General features: G+C 48.8%; 1 protein-coding gene across 6 annotated transcripts in view; it reads right to left on the bottom strand.

The window, feature by feature from the left end:
• Positions 1-5,937: 5,937 nt before the first annotated feature.
• Positions 5,938-27,800, bottom strand: part of casz1 (castor zinc finger 1) — a 253,326-nt gene continuing 231,463 nt past the window's right edge. For 5 of the 6 annotated variants that reach the window (XM_064300842.1, XM_064300843.1, XM_064300839.1 and 2 more), the window contains 13 exons: positions 26,747-26,919; positions 24,959-25,812; positions 20,248-20,380; positions 19,430-19,493; positions 18,335-18,498; positions 17,817-17,939; positions 16,985-17,302; positions 16,215-16,413; positions 14,373-14,544; positions 11,717-11,865; positions 11,094-11,325; positions 9,394-9,699; positions 5,938-7,558 (listed from right to left, as the gene is read on the bottom strand). In XM_064300842.1, the coding sequence (XP_064156912.1) occupies positions 6,243-7,558; positions 9,394-9,699; positions 11,094-11,325; positions 11,717-11,865; positions 14,373-14,544; positions 16,215-16,413; positions 16,985-17,302; positions 17,817-17,939; positions 18,335-18,498; positions 19,430-19,493; positions 20,248-20,380; positions 24,959-25,812; positions 26,747-26,919 (4,203 nt within the window). In that variant the 3' untranslated portion in view covers positions 5,938-6,242. The remainder of the gene's footprint in view (positions 7,559-9,393; positions 9,700-11,093; positions 11,326-11,716; positions 11,866-14,372; positions 14,545-16,214; positions 16,414-16,984; positions 17,303-17,816; positions 17,940-18,334; positions 18,499-19,429; positions 19,494-20,247; positions 20,381-24,958; positions 25,813-26,746; positions 26,920-27,800) is intronic. The other variant, XM_064300844.1, reaches the window with a different exon arrangement.

Here is a 27,800-nt window from a genome sequence, read left to right as displayed (position 1 = left end):
TGTCCTTTGGGGTCCCTGATCTTAATTTTCCATCCAGGCAACAGCTGCTCCCAGTGCCGGAGTGGCCTCCTAGCTAATGTTTTTTTCCCCCTCTCTTTCCACCACTAAGGGTCTCCTAAAATAAACACACAGATAAATGAAAATAAAATGGAAATGACAAGGAAATAAAATCTGAGGTTTTGGGGTGGGGGGTGGTGGGGGCAAACCGACCAAGATAACTGTGGGCAAAATGCTTTTTTAGATACATTATGGAGGGTGGGGGAAGAAACCTTACAATGGTGAAGTCATACAGATAATCATTTTCTTCTGGCCAAATGATGAATTTATAAATAGATTCAGTTGTCACTGCCCAAGTTGATTATGAATATTTATCTTGGTGTCCCTAGTTTTTCATCTGTAGGAATTATGCTGCCGCAGGTGGGACACAGCCAATGATTCACATCTTTCCTGCAGGTTTGGGATGTCCTCCTTAGACCCGACAGAAAAAAGTTTAAATATTACATTTCATTTTTTTTTTTACATACTTGGATGTGTCATAATATATTTATTGGATTACAAAAACATGTTGCAGTGAAACTATTCTCCCAAACATTTTACTGGAAATTGGAAAGTCTCTTGCAGTGCAGGTTTCAGTGGAATAAATGTTTCCTGATGGAAAAAAAAACAGACCAGACTCATGTCCCCTACAGGGGACACACACAAAAAAAAAAGAATTGCTGGGGCATTCGGAGGATATACGCTTTATTTAGTGGCTGACAGACGTGGGCGCTCTGACCTTCCGCTCATCTTCTGAAGCACCGGGGGCCGCTGGAGGCTCGGGTCCTCCTCCGTGGGTCTGCCCCCCCCCCCCAGCAAACTTCCCGAAAGCTCTACAGGACAAATCCACATTCCCGTCCCATCCTCGCAGGCGAGGCCTACAGCTTTTTTATTTAATTGTATATTTATTTATGTTGCTGTGTGACTGTAATCAAAGCTGCCATTTAATGAGCGTTTTGTCTGTTTAATGCCCTAATCTTCCATATAGTTAATATGGAGCATTGTGACTGTGGCGGTGAAGGCATGTGCAGTGTGCAGATGTGTGTGTGTGTGTGTGTGTGCGGGTGTGTTTTCTGTTCCTGATTGTTCCTTTCCTCTGCTACACACATCTCATCACACAACCTGTTCCTGGCACATGACAGAGCAGGCTAGCTCTGGGAGCACAGGGCATGAACGCCATTCATGTGGATAAACCATAAAGCGCTTTAGCATTGTAACGTAAACAAAACCCACATCAGAGTAAACAGAATCTCCTGTAGCAGTTTCTACAGTTCGGGATCACTGAAATTTCGAAACTGGTAGACTGTGAGGATGTGCTGGACAACACACAGAAAACTAAAGTTAAAAATTAAAACAAAGTCACTGGCCTACACTCTTTTTGTCAGTACATTTTTATTTTATTGAGTGAAAATCTCAACCCTTGCATCAGTCATGCAGTAAAAATAAAATAAATAAAGCACAAATTGCTAACAGCACTAAATTCAAGTGGAAAAATATTCAGTTATTAATAACATAGGTGCAGCGGGGGAAGATTCAAGTATTGGAGAAAACCAATTCTTTTAAATTCCTTTTTTTTTCCTTTAATCATATAAAATGTCAGTTATCTCCATGTACAGAGTGTTTGTGAATCTAGCCTTTTTCCCCACAGAAAGAAAAAAAAAATACACATTAATATTCAACATGAGCTAGAGATGGCTTATAGTCCTAGTGTGCAATATATATTACAAAGGCTAAACTTTTTTTTTCCTTTGCTACAATGTAGTAATCTTTTTTATTTCACTCTACAGAGAACAGACATTTAATCCAGTTTCTTTGTCGGCTAATTAAAACGGTAAAATGATCTGTCGTTTCAGCAGCAGCCTATGCAGGATTTGGAGGTCGTTTCCGTCTGGTTTTTGTTTAATATAATTTTCATGTTTGTTTTCCTTTTTTTTTTTTTTCCTCTCGATTATATACAGGATGCCAGCTGGCAGACAGATGGCGATGCCTTTACCCGTTTTTTTTTTTTTTTTTAATTTAAAGAAACATCACAAGGTAAAGGCGGAGGAGGGGTGGTCGTGAAGTCGCCGTGGAGATGACGCGCTGACCAATCGCGCGACTGAGTGGCAGCACAGTAACCAGGGCGACGGAAAACAAACACAATGACACAACAGTGACTTCCCCTTCGCAGGGAGCAGAAAAGACTCAATCCCACTGGCACCAGCAGGATTTTCATTCACTGGGGGAATGTTGATTTCAGACACCAAGGACCCCCCACCCCCCCATCCCCTTTCTCATAACTCTGAGCTTTGCTGTGTAGAGGCCTGCGTCACCCTCTGATTGGAGTCATAGTTTCTGGAGGCATGGAAGTCCACAGAAAAACGTCCATACCCAAAAGACAACAAATATTGTTGATTCCGTATCTGCGCAGAGCAGATGTCTTTTCCTTCGGCCTCCCTGTGGGGACAGACGAGCGAGAGAGACAAACAGCACAAACGTATTGCGGAAGTACCACTTGTGTCCTCGGGAACAAACGCGCATCACGAAGTTAGAGGAAGAGAAAAAAAAAACGGAATAGAATGTGGCGGAAAAGGCCTGAGGTCTTTCCACAACCAGACCAACTGCACATCTCAGAAAGCTTCTCTCCACTGTCTGTAGCCTGCCGCCCCCCACCCCCCACACCCCCACCCCCTCAAGAGACATGGTTTTATACCTTACAGTCTGGTGCTCAGTACTGCCCCAGAGGAAGCGAAGCTGCTTAAGAACTACCCCCATCAGACACCCCTTCCATCTGCACCCCATCCTCTAAATAATCACTGGTCTGATTCCCATTCTCATTCTTGCCACGCCCACAGGCTAGGAAGGAGGGGCGTCCAGTGAGGACTGTGTGCTGGTGTTTCCGAGACGATGCAGTCACTCGAACAACGTGCACGCACACACTGCAAATCCACCCCCCCCCCCTCCACCTCCAGTACACGCAATGCACTGTATCACACTCCCGCTGGGCTGAAACACTAGTTTGCACATTTGTATTGTTATAATAATTATATTTTCTTTATTTTTCACTTTTTACAAATCCCGCTATTTTACACACATAAAATGGATTCAAGTGCACAATATGCCTCCCAGCCCAATTGCTATTCCAACATTTCTTAGAAAAAAACAAAAAAACGTCAAAGTGAAGCACTGCCTTGAGTCCGAGCCTAGAGAGGAAGTACATTAATCAGCCAGGTGAGAGGCATGCCCAAAGCAAAACAAATGTCAAAAAAAAAAAAACCCAATTAAATAAAATGAATAGCACACAAAACAATGACAAACAAAATGTAAAGTAAAACAGTATTAAATTAAACTATAAACATACATTAACAAACCTAATCAGTGTGTTTTGTATTATTTCTTAAAATCCTTAAAAAATGGATTCTCTAATGCAAAAAATTCAAGTTACAACTGAAATCCCCGAACTGCTTTCAGTGCTAAAATATGTCAAGGGCCCTACATGATTTTTTCCATCTAATTCTAAATCTAAAAGGGAGAAAATGGAGAAAAGAAAGTTCACGCACACAAGCAAACTATGATGTGACTATTTTAAAATGTTTTTTTTTTTTAACTTTTCTTTTTTCTCCTTTTTTTAATTCTTTTCTTATTATGGGAAGGTTTTCATCAAAGAGCTTTTTGTTCATTTATAGTTATTTTTACAGAAAAAATACTGTACAACTTTTTTCTTGAAACAATATTTTGAAGATCATCATCATCTACACATTTAATTACCTATATCATATTTTTTTTTTCAGAGCCACGGTCAAGAAATAATTTCAATAAAACTTTTTGGGCTCCTGGATTTCATACACAGTTGTTCCAGAGGTTGAAAGACACAGTGAACCAAGAGACGGGCTCGGCAAGGAAACGTTTTGTAATTTAGAACTATCTGAATATTTCAATATTTTCTTTTTCTATAAAGATTTGATTTAAATCACAGTCCTTGATAGTGTTTCTCATGGGGCTACCACAGACACACCTGGTAGGCCTATTTCATATTGAATTCATCCAATTACAGAAGCAAATAAAAACAAACCTCATTTTTAAATAAAACACAGAACAACAGTTCTTCGTCACACTAAACAATTATTTGTGCATCAAAGCAAACTGAACTGAAACAATAATGTAAAGAAATTTCCCTGTTCAAAGATATATGCTGAATTTTTTTTTTTTATAAAGTAAAAATGAACCTAAAAAAGTGCAAAACACCCTAAATTCTCATCGCAAGGTCACATAAATATTAAATAAAACCATTACAATTGAAACTCAACCACTGTCCCGGCTGAGGAAGAACAACAAAAATATAAACACATTGTCTTCTTTCTGTACAACCCCCCCCCCCCCAACCCCACCCAACCCCCCGATCCCTCATTAGATCTTAGTGACTCCACTTATCTGCGGCTCAGTCCATTCAAACCCTCAGCAAGTTCATCTCACGATGTTTACGTTCTGTAACTCGATATGCAGAGGGTTCTGAGGGAGAGAGACTTCTGGAAACCACACTCTCTGCCCCCCCTCCCCCACCTTCCACCCACCCGCCCACCCCACCTCCATCTTGTTTTCATCTATTGGTTCATGCTACACAAAAGAAAACAAAACAAATCCAACCAACCCCCCCCCCACCATCCATCCCTCCCTCCCTACCTCCCTCCCGTCACTTCCTCACGTTCTCTCTACATTCAGACCAGGAAACCCCGTGTTTGGTGAAGGATGCTTTACCCCACACGTGCGTCCTGAGGACCAGGGAGAGAGAGCGGTCGCTCCGTTTAACCTCCCGGTCAAGTAGCACCATCGAACCGTTCTCGCAAACGAGCCAGGCCACGGGCGAGAGAGCCGAGCTCCTGCGCCACCTCTTCATTTCCCTATTTAACTGGCCCTTAAGCAGGGAGAAACTTCTAGAAAAATCAAACAAACAAAACAGACAAAAAAAAAAGCATAACAAAAAACGAAACAAAAAAAAACCCCCTCGCCTTCAAACCAGTCACCCCTGTGCCAACGGAAAAAAAAAACGATGCAACAATTATGAAAGAACTTCTGAACAGTTAGAAACAAACAAACAAACAAAAAAACATTTTAAATATATATGTTATTAATGTATTTAAATATATACGTTCATCCACATAAAAGTGCACTAATCATACGCAGAAGCCTAGAAGGTAAACAGTGGCTATCGTTAGATGGCAAGAGAAACAGCGATTAGTGGGAAAGCTGAACTGCGACGATGGAGTTCTTTCTGTGGGCCTCGCCTGCGGAGAACCAGGCGCTGCTGGGGTCTGAGCCCATTTCCACTAGCCCGGGGCTGAGAAAGCAACGTACTGCCGCCGGATTCGTTGGAGACGAGACGGGGGGAGTCGGCCGTCGGCGTGGAATGAAAACTAGAATGCTACCGGTCCAACAGTATTTCTGAACGGAGAATTTCGCCATTAAAAGAAAAACAGAAAAAAATAAATAAAATAAAATTTTTAAAAAAGGGGAAAAAAATGTTAAAAGGAACCAGGAGTACAAGCCAAAGCACTAATGCAGAATCCCTGCACTTCAATAATAATAATAATAATAATAATAATAATAATAATTAATGCTGCATTGTGTTTTTCATTGAAATCAGATATTCTAGTACAACCTCTTCAATAAATCTCCCTATGTATATTTATACAGTGATTTCCCTTTAACCACTATCAAGGGATCAAGCAGTTCATGTAATGACTGAACTGACAATTTCCTTTGTATATCAACATCCACACACCTAGAGTTTATAGCTATATAATATTTTCTTTTTTTTTCTTTATGGTGTATTTTTTTTTTCCACACACGAAAAAAGTAACGAACCAAAAAACAGAAAAGTCAAACATGCACGCACACAAAAAAGACTGATGTGTAGGAAAAAGGTTTTTAAATTTCCGGCCGTGTGTAAAAGAGGGCCTCATCTATATGTTTTTTTTTCTTCTTCTGTTCATTCGTTATGCATAATTAAATTAATAATGTTGGTCATCTTGTAAACATCATAATAAATCATTTCGGGCCGTCGTGTTTTAAATTATTTTTTTTCGTTTGTTTTGTCTTGTCATCGTCGGCAATGTCCTTTTCGCGTGTTAAATGAGGCCACTTTAATTCGTGTTTGTTCATAGTACGCGGGTGGGGGTGAAGGTGGGGGGTGGGGCGTTTCTCCTCAGTTTCTGTACAGGGGTCGTGGCTCAGGGGTCGGCCTCTCGGGGTTCCAGTTGGGAAGCGTCGGCGTGGTTTGTGGAAGCATTGAAGCTCTCTCCGTTGTCCTTGTCGCCATCCGGGCCCTCCGGCCCTGGCATGGAGTCTTCGTACGAGTCCGTGTTCATGTCCTCCTCGCCCTCGTCTTCCTCCTCCTCCTCCTCCTCCTCCTCCTCCTCTTCCTCGTCCTCGGCGTTGATCTCCTCCTCGGGGGAGAGGTCGTCCTCGGCGTCGCCGGACGTGCCGGTGGTGTCGTCCTGGGCGCCCGGGGCGGCCAGCTGCGGGGCGGGGCCGGCTCCCGGCCCGTCCCCGGCCAGGACGTCCCGCGGCGTCTTCTTGCTCAGGTCCAGCGAGTCGTTCAGCCCCAGGCCCGTCGGGTTCTTCAGGAAGAACAGCGAGCTGCTGGCGTCGGTGCCCAGGGTGAGCGACCCGTCCAGGTTGATGGAAGAGGCGGGGTGCTCGTACCCCGGGCAGCCGCCCCTGGCCGACGGCAGGAACATGGGGCTGCTGTTGACGGAGGAGAACCCCTGGGCGGCGGCGGCGGGCGGGGTGGCGGGAAGACCCGCGGAGGAGGCGGCGGCGGCGGCGGAGGAAGAGGAAGAGGAGGACGCGGGCGCCCCGCCCATGAGGTGGGCCTCCCGATTGGGCGAGACGGAAGGCAGCTCCCCGCGCTCCTGCTTCTCGTGCTTGCGCTTGTGGGAGTCCATCTGGGACATGCCCACCACCGTGTGCTTGCACTCCGGGTAGGTGCAGTGGAAGTGCGAGCACTTGAGCTTGTACTTGCAGTCGGCCACCTCGCAGTCGACGCTGGAGCTGAACTGGCAGAAGCCGGCGGCGCTGATCACGTCCTGCTTGCCGTGGTGCTTGCGGTGCGCCGTCACCTTGGTGCTGTCGGTGCAGCGGAAGCCGCAGCGGAGGCAGTGGAAGTGCGTGCTGTTGCCCGAGAACTGGCAGTCGGCGAAGCTGCAGCTGAGCGAGGACTTGAAGCGCTTGAAGTCGTCCAGCACCAGGTTGTCCACGCGGTCGTGGTGCTGCGCGTGCTTGTACATGTGCGTGCGCCCGCAGAAGCGGTAGCCGCAGTTCTCCCGCGTGCAGTGGTAGTGCGTCACCTTCAGCGAGAACTGGCAGCCGGCGTCGCGGCAGTCCTCGTACAGGTCGTAGCGCCGGAAGCCCTCCAGCATCATGCCCTCGTCCAGCATCTTGCGCGACGACGCCGTCTTGCGCCGCTTGCCGAAGGGCGACATGTCCTCGATGATCCAGAAGCGCTTCTTGGCCCCCGTCGCCGTGGGGATGGAGATGGTGTTGCCTGGCGATAGGGAGGGAGGGAGGGAGAGGGAGGGAGGGTAAAAAATAAACGCGTCAGTCTTGACCGATCACAGATGACAAGCAGAGACAACAAAACAAGTCCCTTCCCTGGCCTTTCTACTCTGCATTTACTTCTGGGAAATCAGGCGCCATTTTGGCTCAACGGCGCCGTGCAGTTCGGAGCCCAGCCTCGCAGTGGACAGGTGAATGATTCACACCCCTGCTGGCTCGCGGAAAGCCTTCGCGAGCGCGTGCCAGCGTTGAATAATGAATTACATTAATGGAGGTGATTTGGTGACAAAGGAAACCTGAGGCGTTTAATGGATGCCTGCGGCGTACCGAAGCCAAGCTGCCGGACCCCCCCGGGACCCCTGTACCCCTCGGGTTTGTGAAGGAGGCACGGCTACCGGATCAACTCGGGGTCAGCGCTAACTATACGATCTTGGGCCTGTCCCACTAAGAATCAAGAGGCCTCAATAAAACTTTAACACAGTTAAAATAAAGGGCTGGACTGGGCTGTACTGGGTTTGCAGGGACCCTGTTCCTCTGCAGGGCCCTACTGAAACGGGACATTAGGAAATTTGGGAAACAGGGAGGCAAGCGACTGTAAAATATGGAGGACCCTAAAATATAACTGTAGATCCTTCTTTCAGCCTCTCTGTTTTCAACACACCCCGCTGCCCATCGTCTTGATGTACAGTCCACTGCTTGTAATACTTAAATGCCGAGCGTACTCCATTTTACTGCACAGTACTTAATCTGACTGGCATTGCTTCTGTCATGTGGATAACCCTGTGAAGTGCATAATCGTACAGCAACCCTGATTACCCTGTATGGAGTTAACTGTATAACACAACCCTACACTTTCAGCATTATTTTTCTGTAAAGAAATATTTTAATAATACTCATAAATGTATAGATGTTATGTATATACTAGATTACTTCATAATAACTTAAAGTGTACTTGGTTTGGTTACTATGGTTTCATCATACATGTCGTGTTGACAAATCTTAATCGTTGCAGTCGTGCAGAGAATAATTTAAATTCATTCGGCGGTAGGAAACCAGTTTAGTAATGTTTCCACCCTTGATACTAATACAAAAACATGAAAAATGATTATGCAAAATGAGCCTCAGGTCTTGGCACCACATGACGGTGTGCTCAACAGTGTCTGCACAATGACACATCAGTCAAAGACAAACAATGTTAACAATCAAGTAGTAGTGCAAGTTTGTTCAAAACTATAAAAAGCTAGTCCCTTCTTCCACGCCTGCCCACCCACGCCCATGTATCACACCCAGCTACCCGATTTCCCACTGGTTTTCCTGCAGAACTTAAAGATAGCATTGTAGACTTATCTTTCTCATGATAAACTTTCTTTTTTTTCAGCGTTGAATTTACAACAAAAGATATGATTGTGGTATCCAGGATCTTTGTTTTAAAAAAAAGGCATGTTGGCAAAAAAAAGCACGTTTTACAAGGAGAGCGAATCAAAAGGGCACTCGCTCTTACACTGTAAATATTGACAGTATCAGAGGACTTTTATTTTATATTTCTTAACATCGAGGAGGAAGGCTAAATGTGTGGTCACACAGTTTTGCTTCTACACACAGGACTTTTATTTTATATTCCTTAACATCGAGGAGGAAGGCTAAATGTGTGATCACACAGTTTTGCTTCTACACACAGGACTTTTATTTTATATTCCTTAACATCGAGGAGTAAGGCTAAATGTGTGGTCACACAGTTTTGCTCCTACACACCAGTCTGTCTGTCTGTGCGCCAGTACGCTGCGCCTGTTTGCCGTGTTCGTTCGCTCGTGTCGGGATGAGTACCTGCTGCGTCCTGCACTATGGGGACGTCATTTTTAACCGGCGACGGGGCAGCAACAATCGGACTGAAAGCCTGCGTGCTGGTTGGCATGACAACGCCCCGTGTGGCTCCAAGAGAGGCGCTGAGCAGAGAGTATGAGAGACAGGATGGAGAGAGGAGGTATGGCAGCGAGGGGAGAGGAGGCCGGAGGAGAGCCGGAGAGAAAGATGGAGGCTGAGGCTGGGGCGGAGGAGGTGGAGGTGCATTGTGGGTAGCAGCAGTGTCAGCGGGGGCTGCGGAGGCAGGAACAGTGACCTGGCAGCCTGATCCTACAGAGACAGGTTGTCCAGGGTGTGGGACAGGGTGGGGTGGAGACATGCGCGCGCACACACACACACACACACACACATACACACACACACAAGCAGAGACAGGGGTGGGAGGTACACAGAGGGAGGAGATAACAAAAAAAACCACAAAGAAAGAAGCCAAATGAAAACGAGAACCCAAACAGCCCAAGCAACAATGGTGAGAATGGAGGATAACATTTGAAATCAAAATAACATGAAGAAAAATAACACAGACTCATTTGATGAAGGCAAGGCAAGAACCGAGAAGGGGGAAGAGACTATCTGACTTTCCTTACAGAGAAAGAGAGAGACAGAGAGACTGAGAGAGAGTGAGAGAGAGAAAGAGGGAGAGAGACAGAGAGAAACAGAGAGAGAGAGAGACAGAGAGAGAGAGAGAGAAAGGGATAGAGACAGAGAGAGAGAGCAAGAGAGAGAGAGAGAGAGAGAGAGAAAGAGGGACAGAGACAGAGAGAGAGAGCTGGAGAGCTTTAGCACTCCCGGTGTTGGTGCAAAGTACAGGCCTGCTTTGACTGCACTGGCACTACCCTTGGAGTTGCCACAGGGAAAACACAAATGCGAGGGGCGGTGGAGACGACTGTAAAATCAATTTACAGCACCGTAATTTGATAAATGTCATAAACTACGGAAAACGTTTGCTGGGTCCCTATGTTTTATAGACAAGGAGGTACTTTCATGTGACTCAACTGAAAGACGGTACAGCCGAAATAAAACAATCACCGTGGTGCCAGCCTCTTCACCTCAGCTAACCTGAGCAAGATTATGAAAGGGTTTTCTATGAAAAAATGATGGCTTGAAAATGACCTCTGAATATTTTAAAAGTTATTTTAAGGCCTCCCAGAAAGAACAGAACTACCTTTTTCATTTGCTATTGACATGATAAAGCACATTTGAACAAGAGCAGAGTTTAACGATATCTACAAAAAAAATGCAACAAAAATGCAACATGCATATGAACCACGTCAGATTAAAATGATGGTGTGTATGGTGCATCATGTCAGATTTAAATTAGCAGGGGCAAACAAGTCTATGAATCTTCTCATATCATGCTGACCGTACCTATACTGACACTGTTTCAGTCAGGTTCATTATTGACACACACTCAACGTTCACTCATTTTACACAAAGCGGCGGCCATTTTGTGATGCGTTCATATCGCATTAAGCTCCAACATACACTTTCCACGCTATCAAGTTCTCAGAACTGCGCGGTCGACGTCATTAACTGTCGACGCGGCGTCATTAATAACGCCGCTAAGCGAATCACGAGCGGGCGGGGGGGGGGGGGGGGCCCGATAGCCGGCCCGGGACCTTCGGGTGCGAGCAAAGGGGGGAGGCTTTCCGGGGGGAGCTCACCTGCCGGGGAGCTCTCGTTCTCCACGGGGGTGCTGGTGCAGCTGCGGTCGGGGTTGGAGGACTCGGAGGAAAGGCCCAGGGGGCTGCCGCCGCCCACGTAGTCCATGTAGTCGTCCGTCTCGTCCATCACGTTGGAGTAGCCGGGGTGGAGGCCCGAGTGGCCGCCCAGCGAGCCGCCCGACATGCCGGCCATGTGGTGCATGTCGTCCGACCGGTGAGCGTGGGACATCATCTGCAGGGGGGCACAGTTGGGAATTTTGGGGAGGGGAGGGGGGGTTGGTGGGGGGGGGCGGGGTTAGGGGACAGTGAGGGACGTGAGCAGGCACAGCCCGGCTCCCCCATTGGCCGGTCTGCCGCGCACATCTCGGCGCAGGGAGTGAGTGCGTGCGAGACACCGCGGCCGTTTCTCACACAGGGCGAGAGTTTCTGTGCGCCCGGCGGTTTGCATACTCACTGTATGCAAACCACGGCTGGCCAGCCTCCGTCGCTAAAGTTCCTGCTCGCCGTTTGCATTTCTTCACGCGTAATCAACGCGCGGAGAGAGATACGGCAGCGATAACGCACCCCCCCCCACCCCCCCTTACCCCCTTCCCCCCCCACTCCCTGGAGCCATGGCGACCTACCTGGGACGGAACCCTGTCAAAGTTCTTTCCCAGCATCCTTCTCATGTGCTTGCGGGCGTGGGACGTCATCTGGTGCTTGAGCAGGAAGGAGAACTGGCAGCCCTCCCGGATGCAGTGGAAGTGACTGTTCACCTGGTTATACTTGCAACCTGCGCACAAGTAGGGGGTTGGGGGGGGGGGGGGAAGACAAGCCAGCGTTGGGTATGGCGGATTCAGACTCCGGACCGTGTAAAACAGGTTTTTTTTTTTACAGTGGCATGCATGAAGGAGCGACCTATCTCCGGAATCTGAGGGCTGGTACAGTTGGCTCATTTCCATTCTGCTAGTCATGCTCTGTTGCCTTTTCGTTTTGTAGTATTGGCAGTTTGTGAGTTGGTCACGTGACGCAGCACACGAAGGTTTGCCCACCGCACGCCGCGTGTTAATGTGTTCTTACGGGAGCCCAACGACAACCTCTCGGGGTGTTGGAACACGCTGATGAAGATAAGCGCTCCAACTGAACTTTTTATCAAAATTTTTAATCAAATTTCACAAATATATTATCATGCCCACCACATGCATGATAGGCCTAGCGTCACATGGCACTACTGTAGAGAGCTTTCACTGCCGGAACAGGATTTCATTTAATTGGCATTTAAATAAATTCTACTTAATGAAAATATAAGCATACCACCGGCAACTGAAGTAAACATACAATTACTTCTATATCAGATTAATTTTTCAAAAACTATCCACTGCAGAATTTTTCATACGTTTTATTGTACAGCAGCCATAGCCTAATTGCTGTATGAATTCAAATTAAGTCGCTGCTTTTTTGTAACTTAATCAAATGGTATGGCAAGCTACTAATAATTTTATTATAAATCAGGCCCACTGAAATAATTGAAAGAGGAACATGCGGGCAAGGTGCCGGCTCGTTGGTTGCCGTGGTAACCGGGGGCACTGCACAATGCCACGTGTCATCGAATGGCTTTTTGTTGTGCAACCCTGGCTACGGCGCGGAACATGCAAAGTTGAGCAAACAGCACCAACTGCCGAAATATCAGGGCCCTTTTGTCGGGAGTGGAATCCAGGTAACATCGTAACCAAACTTCTGTTTACTGCCGCTGCCATGGCAACCACCCTCGGCGTCCCGCTGAACCATCAATTCTTTATGACTCCGGTGTTTGCTTTTGTAAAAGTTGAAAAACATTCTACCCCTCCCCCCCGGCCCCCACCCCAACCCCCCCACCTACCACAATGCAACAGGCATATTAACGCGAGAGACAAAAGAGCAGTTGATATGCAGCACTTTGTTTGTCTGTCGACCTCCAGCAAAAAACGTTTTTTTTTTTCTGAGAGAAAAACAGCTTCTCATTTACTTGTGTGTGCTGACGATACAGCTCTGGAGAAACGCAGCAACGCAAACACAGTGAGCTAAACATGCCCTGTAATTAACAAACTTTAATTACTTGTTCTTGGCAGGTTAAATACACATAAAAAGACAACCATCAACCTGATTGCCTGCTATAAATACATAAGTTTATTAATATAAGACAAAAACCGGTAGATACATTTTCCTCTCGCTGCTCACTGCTCTTTCCTATAAAATACTGAAGGACCTGAATAATCTTAGACATTGGAAACACATGTAAATGATATAAACTGACGCTAAATGCTCCTCATTGAAGAGAACAGGTAAATAGCAAAACTACCTGCAGGGTCAAATAGTGCTTGTCATGAAAAATGAAAAATGCATAGTATAATTTTGCCTATATAAAGTGAGAACTGAAAGTAGGTATAGTTCTGAACTCTTATCATTTAACCCTTTAAGGTGTGAGCTCACAAATACGTGATCAGAATGTTCTCAGCTGAACATTCTAATGCTGATGTCACAATCACCTCTGGTAACTGAAAGCAACGGAGCTCTAGTTCTTAGAAGTTCCATGAATTCTGATAAAACATTAATGGAAACCTTAGCCTCAGGTGATTAAATGCACTGATCAGCTGTTAGATGATAACTAATAGCTGAGTGCCGGGAACAGCGGAATACTTTGAACACCGGCCGAACGGTGCGGAAAAATCTAGAAAACACGCGCGGGCTGAGGGCAGTAGGGCATAGGGCTCAAGGTGCAATTACTATTACGCAACAATCTCACCTCCAAACCAGTCCGAGGGCCCGATTTTTTTTTTAAAAAGGCTTCTTTATAGAGTGGCACGAACGGGAGGACACGGTTTATTCAAACGACGACTGAAGACTCTTCACCTCTTCAGGCTGCACCTCTCCCCATCCCTCCCTTCCCCCCTGTAAATGACTAAACTTAGGGTTGTAACTAGGCAGCTGTTTCATCGGTGACTTAGTTGATGCGCCTGTCTTAACGACTACTTGTATTTTTATTTATTTTTATTTTTCCATAGATCGCGTTGTTGCCGTTCTCGTTGTTAGTGTTAATCAGTTTAACCACCAGGGTCCAAGTTGAACTATGCGGTTGTTCCCTGTACTTGGACCGGTACTTCTCTCTAGGGGTTTCGTCATACTTGTTCCTGGTTATGGTTATACACTTTGTTGTACGTCGCTCTGGATAAGAGCGTCTGCCAAATGCCTGTAATGTAATGTAATGTAATGATGCAGTTCTACCAGAGGAGTCGGTTCGGCGCGGTGCGGCGAGCGTCATACCCAGCCGGCCGCACTCCTCCCTCTTGGTGAAGTACTTGAACCCGTTGGCTGCCCGCCGCTCGGCCTTCTCGTGCTTCTTGACGTGCCAGGGCAGCTTGGTGGTGATGTTGGTGACGAAGTAGCAGCCGGGCCTCAGACAGTGGTAGTGGCCCCTCATCCGAAACTCGCAATGCTGGAGACGGGACGAGACGGGAAGCGAGACAAATCGGCGTTAGCCGCGAGCTGGTATGAACGCGGGTACAGTACGTGAGGCGCCACATCACAGCCAAGTTACAGTGTGCCCTGTAACCTGGCTAGTGCTGTAAGTAAAAACTGAAAGTAAATTTTAGAAATGATAAATTCCTTTTTTTAACCTGACACTACACTCTTTCTTGCTTTTGAGAGCGTGAGATGGGGATCCCTGGCTGCTGTCACCCCCCAGATCCAGCGCCACCTGGGTCTGTGCCCCGAGCGAGGGGCTATAGCACCCGTGCCAGCACCCCCCAAATCCCACCCCCGACCCCTTTCCTGTGAGGCGGGAGTGCCCCGACTCCTGTGCCCCTCCTTTCAGCCATATTAGGCTGCCAGTCTCTTATCTCCCTCCCCCCCCTCTCTCTCCTCTCTCCTCCTCCCCTCTCCTCTCCTCTCCTCCCTCTCTCCTCTCCCCCTCTCTCTCTCTCCCCCCTCTTTCCTCCCTCCCTCCCCCTCCCCTTCCCTCTCTCTCCCTCCCTCTCCTCCTCTCCCTTCCCTCCCTCCCTCTTCCTCCTCCCTCTCCCCTCCTCTCTCTCCTCTCCCTCCCCTCTTCCTCCTCCCTCTCTCCCCCCCTCCTCCTCCGCTTCCCCTCCCTCCCCCTCTCTCACCCTCCCTCCTCCTCCTCTCCTGTCTCTCCCTCCTCCTCTCTCCCTCTCTCTCCCATACTTCCCTGCCCATCTCTCTCTTCCCTCCCTCTCCCCCTCTCTCTCCTTCTCTCCTTCCCTCCCTCCCTCTTCCTCCCTCCTCTCTCTCTCCCCCTCTCTCTCCTCCTCCTTCCTCTCTCTCTCCTCCTCCCTCTCTCCTCTCCTCCCTCCCCTTCCTCCCTCCCCTCCTCCTCCCCCTCACCTTCTCTCTCCTCTCCTCCTCTTCTCCTCCCTCCCTCCCTCCCCTCTCCTCACCTCCCTCTCCTCCTCCCCTCTCTCACCCTCCTGCCTCTCTCCCTCCTCCTCCCCTCCTCTCTCTCTCTTCCCCCCCTCCTCTCCCTCCTCCTGCACACCTTTAAGCCACTGTTTCCGGCGTGTCCCGAGGATGGTGGGAGCTGCAGGGTTTTAGAGTGGTGAGGATGAGATTTAACTGTTTCCCAAATTGATGAGATAAGTGGGAGGAGGGGGGGAAGAGAGAGAGGAGAGAGAGAGAGAGAGAGAGAGAGAGAGAGAGAGAGAGAGAGAGATGGATCTTATTTATAAATCTGTTTAAGACAGGAAGTAGGGAATTTGTTCATTTTATTTTTTTTTCACTCCGGAACACAAACTGAGACAGACATCCTTTTAAGTTAATGTGGCGTGAAAATATGTAGCGCAACAGAATTATTATCGATCATGTGCTTTATTCACATTGATCAGATGTATGCAGGTAAATTATGAGCCTAGATTGGCTGATTTTATTTATTGCTTATTTGAGCAGACTAAGCAGTCGGTAACTGACCGGTAATACATGCTACAACGGAACAGTCATCGCTGTTGCACTGGAACAACAGAAGTGATCAGAATAAGAGGGAATTAGAAATTGGAGAAGCGTTGGTGCATTCTGGTTAAAAACCCCAGTGAGTGTTAAGACACCACCCTGGTTCTGGTTCTGGTTCCGTGTCGTTGGACTGGCTCTTGGACTCACCTGGTTAGGACAGAGACACTGGAGAGAGTAGTAGGAGAACTGGTCCCGCACGTTGACCAGGTTGTTGTTGGGGTTGATGTGGTCCAGGCAGTGGGACTCGGCCTTCCCGGACGTCTTGCACACGTACTTGCAGTTGCCGAAGAGGCAGTGGAAGTGAAACTTGTTGGAGTACTTGCAGTCCGTAGCCAGGCAGGGGTCGCTGAAAAAAAAACGAGATGGGCAACAGCATCGTTTTAGCACGTTAGCATATAATAAATAAATAAATAATTGGCAAGGAGCTGGGGGTGAAATGGAACAAAAACGTGCGGCCAAATAACAGGGCTAAAGAGCAGTGCTGGAACAAAGGCCACGTCTTAAAATGGCCTCTCCCAGGAACACAGATAAGACCAGGGCAGAGGTGCCACAGGCAGCTCAAGGTAACGGGAACTCTAAAGAGCAACAACGCAGAACGCGCGGGACCTGCATTATGACATTAGGCCCGGATGCAGCCTCTCAGGAGCCAACGCCTCTCAGAGCTGAAGTTTAATGAGCAGCAGTTATACAAGCTATACTGTAGTCTATAGAGCCAGCCAAAGAAATGATAGCATTTATAGCTTGCCCTCTATACCTGCATGTACAGTAAGTGCTTTCCTTGACACACTGAGCAGTACTATTATAAGGAACCTAACTGTAGTCGATGCCATTGTATATACCATAGTTACTGGTGAAAATACGCACTGCCGCAGGCACTGTAATGGCCGCCTCTTAAACGGTTATAGCGTCAGACTCACTTGTCCTGGAACTGCAGGAAGCCGGGCTTGACCTGCGGCTTGGCGTTCTCCAGGGAGGTGGTGGCCAGGGGCGAGGTGGCGGGCAGGTTGGGCATGGAGGCGGGCAGCTGCGGGATGGAGCCGGCCAGCTGCTTCCAGGCCAGCATGGAGGGGGAGGAGCCGAAGCCGCCCGCCGTCGTGATGGTGGGCACCTCCATGGCCGGCGCGGTCACCATGGAGACGGGCGCGGAGGGCTGGGAGTTGGCGCCCTCGCTGGGCTCCTTGGAGTCGTTGAAGGGCGGCTCCGACTTCACCTTCAGGGTCGCTCGGAAGTGGAAGCTGAACGGGGCACACGGGGGGAGGGGGGCACAATGTCAGCGCTCCGCACGGCAAGCAGCCGAAATAAATTAGCACATACTGTTCGAGAACAGTAATAAAATTTATTTTTATTATTTTTTTAAAAACAGCATGTACACGATTGTGTTCCGAGGATTGAAACTCCCAGCGTGGTCTGCGCTGCCCAGCGCCGCTACTGTATAAACATGCCTTTTAATTACAGGGCAAGTGCAGGGGTAGTGACGTGGAGGAGCTTTAACAGCAGATTTGTGCATTCCAGTAGAAGCACAAGGGCTAATTGTGTCATCTGGCACACGCCATTTGAGCCTGAGCTGCTCTCGAAGGTGAAAGAAAGCATTCATCCAATTGTGTAGGAAAAATTAAAAAAAAGAAAGGAACCCGTTAATAAAAGAGACAGACTGCCCGTTTCGCACCCAGGTTGTCGGGGGGGGGGGGGGGGAGGGCTGGGAGGGGGAGGGGGGTTAGGGGGGGAGAGAGAGAGAGAGCCCGCACTCACTTGGCGTGCTTGACCGCCCCGTCCACAGTGCTGAAGAGGGCTCCGCAGTCCTCCACCAGGCAGTGGAAGTGCACCTTCTGCAGGAAGTCGCAGTGGGCTTCGCAGAAGTCATCCGTGCCGAACCTGACGGTGACAGAATGGCGAAGAAAAACCGTGAGCGAAAAAATACAAAACGCTGCTTACTGCTGCAAGGCTCCTGCAAAAGGAAACGTCCCTGGAGACGGTCTGTGAATTAAGGGAATGCAAAATGAGCACCTGAAGGAGTCAGCCACATTGTTACTAAGAGCTGACATGGCTGCTTGTTTGTGGATCCTATTTTTTCTTAGTCATCTGCGCAAGTATGCCCTCTTTTTTATGTCACCAGTGCAGACATGCCTTCATTTATAGTTACCTGTACACATATATCATCGTTTTTTGTTACCTGAGCAAATACAGCATGTCCTCATTTTTTGTTTTCCTGCACAGGTACGTCCTCATTTTTAATTACCTGTGCAGGTATGTCCTCATTCTTAGCTTACCTGCGCAGGTATGTCCTCCAGAGCTCCACGGGTTTGTCCTGGACGGGCCTCTTCATCGCCCGGCTCAGGTACTGCGCGGCCTCGGAGTTGTCCACGCCGTGGCCGCCCTCCAGCTCCGCCTTCAGGTTCATCGAGCTGAAGAACCCAGGGTTCACCTGCGACATCTGCAAAAACACGCAGGGGTCATGAGGCACTGAAGGGCTCCCCCCCACGGGACTGCGGGGGGGGCACACACCACTCAGAGCCTCCAAACAGCCAGCGCTACCGCTAACTGAGCACAGGCCGAGCGCCCGCACGCTCGCCACGCTTCCCACACGCGGACGCGCGTTCGCTTGTTACGCGATTAGGCTAACCGCAGCGAGCCCGCAAAAGGCCCAAATTCGAGAGAAGGCAGGTCACAGGTCGTCCGAATAAAAACACTTTCGGATACAAACATCGCCTGTCGGGCGGCAGCGGGCGCCTCGCAGGAAGATTCACGGGCGCGTCCGAACGTTGCGGAAGAGAGAGAGGAAAAAATAAATAAATAAGAAGGAAAAAAAAGCTCTTAGCCGGTCTGCGTTGCTGTAGGAAAAATGGATTTTGATACCTCTTTAAATCATCAAGGTAATGGATCCTTACACTACATTTATTTCTGTCGGAAAAGATGTATGATTAAAACACTGTCCATTTTAATCTCCGCGAAAACACACAATGTTTAAATATCTTTCCCCGACCGTTTACTCTTTTAAAAAAAATGAGGGTGACGGTTTTTCTATTTTATTTTTGCTTCTTAATCAAATAATTTACTAACTCCATAAATAAAGACGGAGCGGAGGGAAGGGGAAAAGGAGGAGGAGGAGGAGGGAAAATGCATGCAGAGTTCAAAACAGCTCATCAAAAAACAAACATCTCTATATATCTGGTGTGGCATCCAGCTACCGGTTCATTATATTAATTTGTGAGCGGTGGGTTGAAATTACACCGTATGAAAAATGGCTGGAAAATTTAAATGGTACAAACTCATCTTATTAGCGGTGAAACATTAAAAAACAAACAGCCCCCTCTGCGTCCTGCTAATTTGTCTTGGGATGAAACCGCGTGATGGATGGATCTTACCTTATTCATAAGCGAGGATAAAAGAGATGTATTTCCCGGTACAGGATGTCCGTTTGATTCATTACTGGAACAAGGAAAATGAACAATGTTTAGTCAAGATTTGCATGTGAACAGTAAATATTAACATTTATCACGGACTGCGGGGGATAGGCGATGAAGAAAAAAGACTTCTTTAAGCGAAATAAAAATGATATAAAACAAAACTGAACTTGAAGGCGAGGCTTGAAAAAAAAAAGTGAAAATTGCTCCAGTGAGCCATTTGTGCAAACAACCTTTGTAAATGTGAAGGTGCAAAAAAAAAAACAAAAGAAACAAAAACAAACAAAACAAAGAGAAACACATTCTACATCACAGGGTGGTGCTGGTACTGTAATTGTGCAAACAAAAATGAGCAATGGAGAATAAAATAATAAAAAAACTAGAAATGAAAAAAGCTGATTTGTGATACAGCACAGTAAAATGTCTCGTGTTAATTCAAGAGAATACACGGTCCAATAAGGGAGTTGATTTAAGACATAAAATGTAACTGTGCAGAAATACGAATGTCTAAGCTGATCCATACACTGGAAACTGAGACATCAGACAGGTGCAGCGTCCCTCCATGGCAGCCATATTAACTAGACGCGTCTTTTTTTTTTTTGCAAAGGCACCTTTTAGATCAATTAAAACGGTGTTTGCCTGAGAAATGAACAGTGAGTCACACAGTGAGAGGGCAGGTCTGGCTGTGCAATGGGGCCTCCTCCGCAGAGGCGGGGCCAGTCCGTGGGGCCTGGGGGGCCGGGCCGTGGGGCCTGGGGGGCAAGGGGGCCGGTCCGTACCTGTGGTCCTTCTTGCTCAGGTCCAGGCTGTGCTCCTGCACAGAGTCCTGGGAGGCCCCGGAGGTAGCGTCCACCGGCTCCTGCTTCACCTGAACCAGATTAAACCGGCCCGCCGGGGCATGGTGCCCGTTCCCTGGAGGAGAACCGGAGAGAGAGAGAGAGAGAGAGAGAGAGGGAGAAAGAGAGAGAGAGGGAAAGAGAGAGAGAGGGAGAGAGAGAGAGGGAGAAAGAGAAGAAACAAACACCAGTTACTGTTGGTCTGCGTCATTATGACCGTGACGAGATCCGATCTGACTTCTGTCCCGGCCAAAAAGGATACTCGGAGTGATAATTATGGCAAAATTATGTCAGGCCGTCAAAGGCTGGCGGGCTTTTTTAAGTGGTGACTAAGAGGAGGGAGGAATGAGGGGAAAAGACTCCTTTTTCAGGGGCGCTTGTCAGAACTGATCTGCCGGCCTGCCTCTTAGCTGTTCATTACATGGGATGCTAATGCTGAGGGAAAGTGGCAGTTGCAGACTGGTCACCCCCCTCCCTCCCATCTCCGCTTGTCCTCGTTGGCCCGGCAACGGACGGCAGCCAGTGCCATTGAGCATGCCCAAAAGGGACGTCTGCCAATGTCGGTCAGATTGGAGGTGACAGCCAATCAGATCAGTTCAAACAGTGTGACCTCTCGATCGGATTTCCAGGATAGGTATTCAGTGGATGATGTGGTGAGTGAGACAGAAAAAGGAAAAAAAAAGAAAGAAAAAAAAAAGAAGAGTTAAAGAAAAAAAAGATGTAAAAAAAGAGGAAAGGGAGGGACGTTGACAGGAATATGTGCCCCGGCTTTCTCCACAATCCCCAAGTGATTGAAATATTAATTTGCCCCGGGGCCATGCAGAAGGAGCTCTGCGTCTCCGCAGACAGTAAGTGGTGTTTTATTAAAAAAGGGGGGACGCTAAGAGCACAGCCCTTCGTCTGGGCCGGCGCTGAGTGCGTCGGCAGTGATTGGGCCCGGCGCTGTTTTGGGGGGGGAGCGGGGCCCGTTTTGAGGGATCGTGACAGGCAAGGACGCGACCGCGACGCGTGTGCCCTTGGCCCGGCCCGGGGAGGCCTGCGCTGTCCGCGAAGGACGTCGAAAACCGGCGTGAGAACCGCCATACCCGGCCCCCGCCCCCCAGCCCCCCCCCCGCCAAAACCGCATTACCACGGAAACACGAAACCGCGACAGAGCCCCATCATTTAAAGAGAAAATGATGACCAGAACGGAGAGGCTGTTTATCGGAGTTCTGGGGGGGTTATTCTTCAGCGCCGTCACTCCCTCAGGCTCAAATCGTTCTGACAGTGGCGGAGAGTTCGCTAAAGGTAGTAGCCTTGCCGTCAGCACAAACAGCCTGATCACTGTCTGGTCAATGATTAATGCGCCTGACGTTAGACAACCAGCCACTCCAGCCCAATCGAGAGAAAGGACCGCACGCACGAACCAAAGGGAGGAACGAGCCAATCATAACGCTCCAGCTTACGGCCCCGCCTCGCATTTTACCTTGTCGCTCAGTTAAGCCAAAGCACAGCTCTGACCAATAAAAGTTCAGGGCTCAAGGTGGCTAACTATAGGACTAGGCCTTGACAGACACTGGTTTAAGTTCCACGACAAGACGGACGGTTATGTTCATTGGAGAGGAACCAGAGAAAGTCCGATGAAAAGATATCTCTGGAATCACAGTTTATCTTCGCAAAAAGGCACTCATGACCCTTGGAAAAAAAAAAAAGAGAAACGAAAAAGAAAAGAAAAAGCAACCAGTTTGATCTCAGAGTGACAATTTTCTGGAAGTTCTCCAGGAATAATGTTCTAGCGTGTAATTAGCCCTGCTAAGCTGCAGCGCCAACGAGAGATCATTTGTACCGCGTGTCTAATTAGCATACCCTTCAGATGTCTGGATCTTTTTTAAAAACCACAACTTAGCAAAACACTTTGGGGTAAATTGGAGCGAAACGCTAAGGGAAGGGTGAAAGATGAATAAAAAATGTTTCACTGTTTAAAAAGTACAGTGTACATTTGTATTCATACCGGTACAACATTGCTGCTTTTTTTTTTTTGGTTTCAAAACAGCTATACCCTGAACTGTGGTTTGTGCTTTTTTTTCATAGTTACAAGAAATGGCTCAATGGAGTGGAATCTGCAGCTCATACCCCAACATACATTAAACGAAGTGAAAATAGCCACAGTCCTGAGATGTTTTTTTCGCTTTTCAAACTCTGAACCCTAACCACTTCCTCTTCAGCTTTTTTTTCCCCCCCGCAAGTGACCGTCTCAAACTTGCATTATTTGGCAACAAAATGTAGGGGCTCTGTGTCTTTCTGCAAACTAAGATCTGTGTCTTTATGCTTTTTATTATGAAAAATGTTTTTAAAAAGCTAAAGAGTGCAAGGCTTCACACCGCGTGTGTGCAGAGAGCGACAGCCACGATTTTCAGACAAAGGCTGTTCAGGGCTCACACGTGCTCTCGATGGGAGGTGACGCCATCTGTGGTGTCGCCCCTGTGCTGCACACCCCCCCCCCCCCCCCCAACCCCCTCTCAGTACCTGGCCCGGTCCCTGAGGTGGAGCACACACGACAGGCTGCTCCATAAGCCCCCCCCCCCTCTCAGCAGCTGCCCCCCCCCCCTCAGAGCACTCCTCCTTCTCCGAGAAGCACACCAAACAGGCCTTATAATTCTCCTCTCTGTCCTCCTCAGGCTCTCCTGTTTATCTCCATCCAACCCGTACCCCGCCTGTGTTAGCCTCACCGAGTGCACAGTCCACCCCCCCTCCCACCACCCCCGTTCTCACCCGCTTAAAAACTAGAGCTCTTTAAAGAATCGCTTACATTTGCGCCGCCTTCATTGTTTTGTGCTAGTAAGCGCAAAGGGATTTACGAAGTGTAAGGAGGAAGTGATTGACATATAAGGTACACACTCTGATACTGTATATATGGGTATTGCACAGAGTTGGTATGTTGTGCACAATGTTAGACAGATTTTGTTTTTGTTGTGAGTTGAGCAAGGCCACATGTGGCTTTGACATAGACATGGGCACCAATGCATGCGTTCTAGCAGAAATGAGAGAGAGAGAGAGAGAGATAGACAGAAAGAGAGAGAGAGGGAGACATGGAAAGAGTGAGAGACAGACAGAGAGACAGAGAGAGAGAGAGAGACAGACACAGAGAGAGAAAGAGAGAGAGAGAGAGAGACAGACACAGAGAGAGAGAGAGAGAGAGAGAGAAAGACAGACACAGAGAGAGAGAGAGAGAGAAAGAGAGAGAGAGACCTCCCTCTCCCTGACAGCTCTGGCGCTCTGGGTCATTTCTACTTGAGTGATTCCTGTTTTTATCAGTTTGCATTTAAAAAAAAGAAAAAAAAAATGTTTTGTACTTTCAATTTCTGAACTTAATTTTATTCAGCCTCCATTTGGTCGGAACGAATGCGGCGCAGATAAGAGTCCAATGATGAGGAAACATGTTGAACACGGGCCCCGGGAGCCTGCTCTGAATGACATTAGGAGGCTTTACGGGCCCTGCTCTCACTGCCGGGGCATTTATCTGCTGATGTATTTCTGGGTATCAATGAAGTGATCACTTCAATAAGAGGTTTGGGGTGGGGTGGGGGGGGCAGGGGGAGGTGGTGGTGGTGGTGGGGGGTGGGGGGGGGGGGGGACAGCAAGCAAGCCAGAGTCTGTTACAGTACGCTGAGCAGTTTGTCTCCAACCCCCGAAACCAGAGATGTGTGTTTTTTTTTTTTAAAGCTTCCTCCCCGGCACGCACGCCGCTGACCTGTACGTGCACTCTCACTCCGAGCGCCACCGCAAATGCACCAGATCCACACAGAATTAAAAAAAGAAAAGAAAAGAAATACAATTTAAAAAAAAAAACTAAAAAAAACCCGAAAAACAAGAGAGTCGGACCAGGGGGAAGAGGATGTGGCTTCGCTACCAGTGGTTATGACACTGTGACAAGAGCTACACGATCCTTCTTTTTTCAATCCATGGACACGGCATTTGAAAGTTTTAAAAAAACACTGCATGAATGTGCATAGAGATCTTTTTAACTGAAAGCCTATTCAAAATAAATCATGAGTTTCTTTTTTTTTTTTTGGTTATCCTTTGACCAGTGGTCTGCAATACTGGTCCTGTAGAGCTGCAGGTTCTGCAGGTTTGCTGGTTGTTGTTGAAACTCAACACCTAACTGATAAATTAAAGCAGTTCATGTCTTAGGCAGCTTGAATCACATGGTTTCTTTGGTTAAATTGGTGCAAATATAACCCAGCAGACTGTAGTGCTCCAGGATTCAGGTCACAGACCCCTAATATTCAATATAGTACCGAGCTGCCCAATCCTGTTCTAGGAGATCTACCATCTTGTAGGCTTTCATCTCAACCCTAAGGTGGCACACCTGGTTCTACGAATTAGCAGCTCAACAAGGTCTCTAGCTGCTGAATGAGGTGTGCTTGGTTAGGATTGGAATGAAAACCTGCTGGACAGTAAATGTTTTTCCTTTCAATCAGCTGCCAATCAAGGCTTTGAGAACAAAGGTGTGTGGAGTCCTTAGACCAGACAATGACTCAGATGAAACGCTTGTGCTGAGAACCAGCAGACACTGTAGCCCTGCAGGTCTGGAGTTTGACTCCTGTGCACTAAGGCTCTGGTGATCCTGGGAAACTCTGAAGTGGAACCCACCCCCGCCCCGTCCCGCACTCACCTGCGTCCAGGCCGCCCGAGGGCTTGAGGGCAGCGGCTGCCAGCCGAGCCATCATGGGCGATATCAGGCCCTTGCTGGCGGAGATCTTCTCCATGATGGAGGAGGCGGCGAAGGAGGTGGGGGTGGAGGCCGCCGCCTCCCCGGTGGCCGAGGAGCACTGGGAGAGGGAGTCGGTGGGCATGGAGTGGGCGCCCGAGGCGGCGGCGGCGGCCGAGATGAGGCTGGCGGCCGAGGGGGGCAGCTGGAGGGGCAGGCGGGGCAGGAGCGGGAAGAAGGGGTTGGAGCCGGACATGGCGGAGTTGGACAGCGCCAGGGCCACGGGCATGTTGCTGGGCAGCGCCTGGGAGAGCAGGCCGGACATGCGCCCGCCGGCCGTGAGCGAGGAGGTGGGCTTGATGGTGTGGCCGGAGGAGACGGCGGTGGTGGGCGTGGGCAGGAGGTGCGGCCCGGAGGAGGACTGCTGGGTGGTGGGCGAGGCGCTCAGGCTGCTGTTCTTGCTGCTGATGGCGGAGAAGTCCATCAGGTCGTCGTTGCTGGACTCCTCCAGCTCCTCCTTGGGCATGAGGAAGGAGGAGGCCAGGCCCAGCACGCCGGACGAGCGGATGTGGCGGCGCTCGTGCTTGCGCTTGTGCGAGGTCATCTGGCTGGTGGAGGTGAAGGTGAAGCCGCAGCCCGGGCGGATGCAGTGGAAGTGGTTGGTGGCCTTGCTGTAGACGCAGCCCTCGTACTTGCACTCCTCGTACTTGTAGAACTTCTTGAAGCCGTCCTTGGCGTAGGCGTCGTCTTTGATGTGATAGCTCTTGTGCTTCTCGATGTCGCACTTGTTCTTGAAGGTGAAGGTGCACCCGGGGCGCCTGGAGGCAAGAGCGGGGGAGGGGGGGAAGAGTGAGAAATTTGGGGAATTCTTTCCCAAAGAGGCCTCTCAAATGGGACAATTCCCATTGTCATGCTACACAAACAAAGACACGAAACTGCATCGCCTAGCTGCACAGCTCCTGCTTTGATGATCGAAGGATGGGTTTGAGCCAGTACGCACACTGTACCCCATTCAGGCCTGGCCATCTCCCTACCTCCACTAAGGCACTGGCTTAATGAATCCTTTGCTGCAAAGCCCTTCTCCATTGCAGCTACTTTATATCTGAAGAAACTACAAAGCCCCTTCTTTTGTTAGGAAAACCATAATTGGGTTCTTTCAACATCCTAACTTGTTTCAACTCTCCCTTTGACTCATCCTCAGCACGTTCGCATTGCGCTCTCTCACCCGCCACCAGCGAAGGTAATTTTAAATGTTTAAAGGAAATCATTAATTGTCTAAACGCTCCGGCACGCGAAGTCTGATTTTAACACTCGGTCGGGAGTGTTCACAATACATTGTCACACCGCCGCCATGCTCTTATACATATTTCAAAAAAAAATAACCGCCTTCCTCTCCGCAGGCTATGACACAGGAACCTCACGGCAAACCGAACGTTACGAGGACCGAACTAATAAAAAAGCGTCAAAGAAAGGTGTCTTCACATCGGGGGGGAGAATACCGACTCGGGATGGAGACGTAATGAGATTCAGCCACTTTAAAAAAAAAAAAGCCACTTTTTTAAAAAACGGCAGACACCGTTCGGCGAGAAGGCCCGTGTGCGTAGCTTGAGTTTAAAAGTGTGTTTGGATTCGGGGGGTGGAGTTGGGGGGGGGGTATGGGGGGCTCATCTTCGGGCCTACGCGCCCCTTGCCGTACCCCCGCCGTGGGGCCGGCCAGAGAGCGTCCCGGGACCTCCGCCCTCACCCCCTCACCTGCAGTGGAAGTGGGTGGTCTTCTGGCCGTAGAACTGGCACTCCACGGTGCCGCAGTCCTCCGTGGCCCGGAACCTCTGGAAGCCGTCGTTGATCAGCTGCGCGTTCTTCTTGTGGAAGTTCTCGTGCGTCATGACGTCGGACGTGCTGGTGTACACCTTGTTGCACCCCACCTGACAGAGGGGACACAGTTCAACACAGTTTAGCGCCTGCTAACGGCACTGAGCCAGCAGTGGCCTGCGCTACCGGCGTTAGACAGTAGACACTCTTCTCCAGAGCGAATTACACAAGCATTTTACATACAATTTATGCACAGAATATGTAATATGTACCGGTATATACATATATGCAGGATATATACTGAAGCATATTCTGGTTGTCATGCTCAAGGGTATGACAGCAGTATCCTGACCTGAGAATGAAACCTTCAAACATCAGGTTACAAACCCAGTTCCTTCATTATTCTACACTTTTTTTTTTTGCTGCACTTGTTTTTAAAACTCGTCGGGTTGAAACGAGAGGGCCCTTGTCTGAAAGGAGCTATCTGTCAGAAAACTGAGCCGGGCGGTACAATGGCTGCTGCGGCGACGATCGACTGCGAGCGACGGCGAGGCTGCAAACGCGATACGACGGAAGGGAAGTAAAAATAGCGCAGCTCTTGAAACGCGCGCGCCGTGTGGGCAGCGCAGGTTCCGGTGACCTAAATGTGGCGTGGCGTCCTATTCTCTCATGTTCACCTAGCCGTTAAGCAGGCCTCCCGCCCGCCCTCCCTCCCTCGACGTAGTAAAAAAAAAACTGAGGCGCACACACCGCACCGCACATGCCCACACGTCTTACAAAAGCCAAAAATCATTCGGGCGATAACTGATCGCGAGCAGGCTCGAAGACACGGGCTCTTTTCAGCGTTTTCAACGACGAAACGGTGGCAACACGAAGTCTGTCCCGCCTTTCCACAGCATTCTGCGATCGACCAATCAACCGGCAGGATTTTATTAGGGGGACTATAGTTTCTGCCCCTGCTGTGACTTGTGTAATAAATGTACAGAGGGTGAGG

Source organism: Anguilla rostrata, chromosome 11, assembly GCF_018555375.3.
Source record: "Anguilla rostrata isolate EN2019 chromosome 11, ASM1855537v3, whole genome shotgun sequence".
Classification (NCBI taxonomy): Eukaryota; Metazoa; Chordata; class Actinopteri; order Anguilliformes; family Anguillidae; genus Anguilla; species Anguilla rostrata.
This window is presented reverse-complemented; position numbering and strand designations above follow the sequence as displayed.